The sequence below is a fragment of the Capra hircus genome, chromosome 3 (assembly GCF_001704415.2).
Source record: "Capra hircus breed San Clemente chromosome 3, ASM170441v1, whole genome shotgun sequence".
NCBI lineage: Eukaryota > Metazoa > Chordata > Mammalia > Artiodactyla > Bovidae > Capra > Capra hircus.
This window is the reverse complement of record NC_030810.1, coordinates 55,548,826-55,554,905: the sequence shown is the minus strand read 5'-3', so window position 1 is coordinate 55,554,905 and position 6,080 is coordinate 55,548,826. Positions and strand designations below refer to the sequence as shown.

The 6,080-nt window shown below is 41.8% G+C and overlaps 1 protein-coding gene across 2 annotated transcripts in view; it reads left to right on the top strand.

The window, feature by feature from the left end:
- Positions 4,901 to 6,080, top strand: part of ADGRL4 (adhesion G protein-coupled receptor L4) — a 141,125-nt gene continuing 139,945 nt past the window's right edge. The window contains exon 1 of one of the 2 annotated variants that reach the window (XM_013962706.2): positions 4,901 to 5,034. In XM_013962706.2, coding sequence (XP_013818160.1) covers positions 5,013 to 5,034 — 22 coding nt within the window. In that variant the 5' untranslated portion in view covers positions 4,901 to 5,012. Of the gene's footprint in view, positions 5,035 to 5,960; positions 6,064 to 6,080 lie in introns of those variants that run through there. The other variant, XM_018045666.1, reaches the window with a different exon arrangement.

Sequence of the window (6,080 nt, the reverse complement as noted above, 5' to 3'; positions counted from 1 at the left end):
TTATTAATTGTAAGCAATACATAGAGAAAAATAATATTTTTTAAAATCAGCTGCCTATTATATTTAGTATAAAAATTAAGAGTAAGCATGTGCAGATGATCTATGGAGAAAACTAATTTATGATAGTGATTTTTAGAAGCAAGTACTGTGTTTCAGTATGTAACTTGTCTCTGGAAATAATATATTTACACATTTACGTCTTTGAAATGATGAGTACACTCAGTGACTGCATATGATAAGTATGATGCAATGACTTTGGAAAAACTAGCTTTCCACCAATGGATTGCGTCATTGGAATAGCTCAAATTTTATCTTATAAAACCAGGTTTGTTACTTTTCCCCCTTCAAAGCCACTCTTCATCCTATCTTTCTTCTTTTTGTGAATTTCAGCTGTGGTTTCTGTTTCTGTTCAGACATCTAGAAGACATTCATACTCCGTCTTAAACTTATCCTTCAGCCTTAGCAAGTTCACCAGATGTCAATTTCCTTTAATTCTTTCTCCAATCTGTCCCAATCTCCCCCACCTGAATATTCCTATCCTGGTTAAGGCAGTTGTAGTCTATTTCCTGGAATACTCTGGCTTCTCAGCCTTTGATGTCTCCATAACATCCCTCATTCAGACTGCTGCCAGAGTTTTATTCACTGAATCACCGTCTAGCTTTAAAAAGGGGGAGGGGGGAAGGAATCTTCAAAGAAAATGAATTAACAGCAGAATAAAGTTCAAAAGTTATTTTTCGTGATATTTAGGGCATTTAAAACACCTTTTCAGTCTCCCTGAGTAACAGGAACTGATGACTACTCATTTTGCAGTAGCCTTCTCAGGGTGATACCACCACATAAAGAATATAGCAGCGTGACTGGTTCAGAAACAAAAGAGCCTGGGGTTGACTCTAACCAGTCACTTAAGACGCTGTGTGTGATTTGAAGCAAATCATGCAACACTTCTGTTCCTCAAGAGCATTTTGTAGGAATAGAATTAAGCTAGAAAAGGGTTCAGAAAAAGAACTGAAAGTCAAGAAAATGTCTATATATAGTATAGTAGTATATAGTTCAGTCGCTCTGTTGTGTCTGACTCTTTGCAACCCCATGGACTTCAGCACGCCAGGCCTCTGAATCCATCACCAACTCCAGGAGTTTACTTAAACTCATGTCCATTGAGTTGGTGATGCCATCCTACCATCTCATCCACTATCATCCCCTTCTTCTCCTGCCTTCAATCTTTCCCAGTATAAGGGTCTTTTTAAATAAGTCAGCTCTTTGCATCAGGTGGCAAAAGTATTGGATTATCAGCTTCAACATCAGTGCTTCCAATGAACATTTAGGATTGATCTTTAGGATGGACTGGTTGGATCTCCTTGCAGTCCAAGGGACTCTCAAGAGTCTTCTCCAACACCACAGTTCAAAAGCATCAATTCTTCAGTGATCAGCTTTCTTTATAGTCCAACTCTCATATCCATACATGACTACTGGAAAACCATAGCCTTGACTATACAACCTTTATTGGCAAAGTAATGTCTCTGCTTTTTAACATGCTGTCTAAGTTGGTCATAGCTTTTCTTCCAAGGAGCAAGTGTCTTTTAATTTCATGGCTGTGGTCACCATCTGCAGTGGTTTTGGAGCCCCCCAAAATAAAAGTCTGCCACTGTTCCCACTGTTTCTCCATCTATTTGCCATGAAGTGATGGGACCGGATGCCATGATCTTCGTTTTCTGAATGTTGAGCTTTAAGCCAACTTTTTTCACTTTCCTCTTTCACTTTCATCAAGGGGCTCTTTAGTTCTTCTTCACTTTCTGTCATAAGGGTGGTGTTATCTGCATATCTGAGGTTATTGATATTTCTCCCAGCAATCTTGATTCCAGCTTGTGCTTCTTCCAGCCCAGCATTTCTCATGATGTACTCTGCATAGAAGTTAAATAAAAAGAGTGACAATATACAGCCTTGATGTACTCCTTTTCATATTTGGAACCAGTCTGTTCCATGTCCAGTTGAGCTGCATACAGATTTCTCAGGAGGCAGGTCAGGTGGTCTGGTATTCCCAACTCTTGAAGAATTTTCCACAATTTATTGTGATCCACACAGTCAAAGGCTTGGGCATAGTCAATAAAGCAGAAATAGATGATTTTCTGGAACTCTCTTGCTTTTTTGGTGATCCAGCAGATGTTGGCAATTTGATCTCTGGTTCCTCTGCCTTTTCTAAAACCAGCTTGAATGTCTGGAAGTTCACAGTTCATGTATTGTTGATCCCTGGCTTGGAGAATTTTGAGCATTACTTCGCTAGTGTGTGAGATGAATGCAATCATGCGGTAGTTTGAGCATTCTTTGGCATTGCCTTTCTTTGAGATTGGAATGAAAACTGACCTTTTCCAGTCCTATAGCCACTGCTGAGTTTTCCAAATTTGCTGGCCCATTGAGTGTAAATTTGGCCTTGGAGTACAGAATGAAGCAGGGCCAAAGCTAATAGAGTTCTGCCAAGAGAACGCTCTGGTCATAGCAAACACCCTCTTCCAACAACACAAGAGAAGACTCTACACATGGACATCACCAGATGGTCAACACCAAAATCAGATTGATTATATTCTTTGTAGCCAGAGACGGAGAAGCTCTATACAGTCAGAAAAAAAAAAGACTGGGAGCTGACTGTGGCTCAGATCATGAACTACTTATTGCCAAATACAGACTTAAATTGAAGAAAGTAGGAAAAACCACTAGACCATTCAGGGATGACCTAAATCAAAACCCTTATGATTATACAGTGGAAGTGAGAAATAGAGTTAAGGGACTAGATCTGTTAGACAGAGTGCCTGATGAACTATGGACCGAGGTTTGTGACATTGTACAGGAGACAGGGATTAAGACCATCCCCAAGAAAAATAAATGCAAAACAGCAAAATGGCTGTCTGAGGAGGCCTTACGAATAGCTGTGAAAAGAAGGGAAGCAAAAAGCAAAGGGGAAAAGAAGAGATATACCCATTTGAATGCAGAGTTTCAAAAAATAGCAAGGAGAGACAGGAAAGCCTTCCTCAGTGATCAGTGCGAAGAAATAGAGGAAAACAATAGAATGGGAAAGACTAGGGATCTCTTCATGAAAATGAGAGATACCAAGGGAATATTTCATGCAAAGATGGGCACAATAAAGGACAGAAATGGTATGGACCTAACAGAAGCAGAAGATATTAAGAAGAGGTGTCAAGAATACACGGAAGAACTGTACAAAAAAGATCTTTATGATAATCATGATGGTGTGATCACTCACCTAGAGCCAGACATCCTGGAATGTGAAGTCAAGTGGGCCTTAGGAAGTATCACTACGAACAAAACTAGTGGAGGTGATGGAATTCCAGTTGAGCGATTTCAAATCCTGAAAGATGATGCTGTGAAAGTGCTGCACTCAATATGTCTATATATAAGTATATGAATTATTGTGATTGTGTCATTGTGATCAGTTTTAGTTGTTGCCCCACTAGTTTACTGGGCTTCCATAGTCGCTCAGATGGTAATGAATCTGCCTGCGATGCAGGTGCTTTGGGTTCGATTCCTGGGTCAGGAAGATCGCCTGGAGAAAGGAATGGCAACCCACTGCAATATTCGTGCCTGGAGATTTCCTAGGACAGAGCAGCCTGGCAGGCTACAGTCCATGGGATCACAAGAATCGGACAGGACTGAGGGACTAACACTCCACTAGTTTATTTTGATCTTTTTGGAGTCCAAGGGCCACAGCTTGTTTATCTTTGTGAATACAAAGTAGATTCTTAACATGTTTCTTCAGTTAAACGGAAGGCATATGAAATGTGACGAAGGTGTAGCCAACTGTTAAAAGGTGAAATGACTGGTGTCTGAGACACAAAGATCAGTCATTTCTTTATATTACTTTATCGAGGCATAATTTACATGCTATAAAATGCACAAATTTTAAGAGATGACATCTGACAAACCCATGCATTTAGGTAACCACCATACCAGTCAAAATGCAGAATATTCCCATTATCTCACATTTCCCTCTGTGCTTCCCTGCAGTCAATCCCACACTCCACTCCAACCCCTGGGAACTACTTATCTGCTTTCTGTCTTATAGATCAGCCTCACCTGACAGTTTAACTTTTACACTAAAACTGTTTCCTTGTTTCAACCTAATGATCTGAATCTATGTAATCAACTCATATATAGTAACATGAAAGCTATATATAATGTACCAGGGGTTCAGGAGAGGTGACTGGTGAGCAGAGGGGTAAATTTTAGTTGGAGAAGCTCGTAGACATTTAATTCTTGACACTTGTGTTTTTGGTTTGCTTGGTTTTTATTTTAGACACAAGCCTAACCTGTAAGCAAGATAGAGTACTTTTTATTCTTCGCTATGGAACCCTGAGTTCCCACAAGGTGCAGACTGAAAGCTGGAAATCCAGGCCCTGTCGTTTGGAGCTAAGTTTCCAGTCTACTTCTTTTTTTTTTTTAAATTATTTATTTTAATTGGAGGTTAATTACTTTACAATATTGTATTGGTTTTGCCATACATCAACATGAATCTGGACGGATAGTTCTTTAGGGAAAAGTATTAGTGAAGGGAGGAGGAAAAAAAGAAAGAAGTGCCCTGGGAAATGAGGTTGTAGGAAGGCGCCCCTGAGGTCTAGGCAGTTCTGGAAGTTCTTTCGGGGGTACGCTCCAAAGACATACGGAGCTCATTGACTTGAAGGTCTGCACCCTGAACCCTGCGCCCGGGGACGGGGCAAAATCCCTCCGCAGACTCCGCGGAGCTCACGGGGTTGGCAGCCCCGCGGCCGGGAGGAGGTCAGGGTGGCGTAGGGGTCAGGTCCGGACATGGCCTGCAGACTCAGCGCTGGACACACGCACTCACACAAAAGAGGCCGGAAAGTGGCGGGAGGAAGCGGCCGCGTCACGCGGGCCGTAGCCAGGAGTCTGGCGCGCCCGCCCCGCCGCGTCCCAGGTACTCGGCCCGCTGGTCCCATCGCTCCGCCCGCGCCTCCGCCACCGCCACCGCCACCACCGCGGCGCCGCCAATGAGACTCCTCCCGCTTCTAGGTAAGTGCCAGGTGCCCGGCGGCCAGGGCTGCCCGGACCAGCACCTGTAGGGAGTATGGTATTTCTAAGGTGGTACTCACGGGCCAAGTGCATTTCGCCAAGACTCCTGGGAGAACTGAAAAAGCCCTTCCCAGGATGTTTTTCTCCTTGGCCTTTCAACGCTGGGGTGCGATATTCAGTACCCAGGGACTAAGTCATCTCTTTGTTCCTGCTGACCAAGTCCCCAAAGTCCCAGACTTTGACCTTTCTTCGGATTGTCCCTCAAAAAATCTGGGAACTTCAAACCATTAACACTTGTGAGAGGTTTTCTGGCCTTGTTTCAAGGGGGACTGCTGGCCCAGACTTTGAGTTTCTTAAAAATCAACATTTTGATGATACTGTGTAGAAAAATAATAAATCACATCTTTGAAGCCAAATTAATTCTGGTTTAGACACTATATACAGCCCTATGTGAAGCTGGGATTTATAATTGAATGTTTAAGAATCTCTTGTTACCAGATAAGGCCAATTTATCTTGGATGACAGTTTTCAGAATAATGACTTGCATGATTCATAACTGCCCATCTCAAGCAGGCTTGTCTTGAGAAGGACTAGGACAACAATAAAAAAAGGAACATCCTACCGCTTTTCCTTATCTTTTCCTAACAGCCCACAAAATACTATTGCCAACTTTGTTTACAAGAACTGTGAAATAAAGGCTTGTACTCTCTTACGCTGCAAGTTGTTGGTCATGTTTGAATGGCGTCCCGTTTCTAGAAGCTCAGTCTTTGACAAGTACATGGAGGGTTTTTTTTTTTTTTTGTCCCCTTCTAATGGGAGAAAATATAAAATGAACTTTATTATGGAAAAGAGAATTTTGAAAGATCTTTAGAACACAGGAAAAAGAAAAAAAAAAACCATTAATTGCATTTGTCCTGCTCGATGATATGATACATTGCTTTTCATCTTAAAACAACAGATTTGACTTTTTTGAACAGACCCAGATACTCAGTTCACCTTGATTTCTTTCTTCACAGAGTCATTCCCAGGGTATGGATATTGTTTTA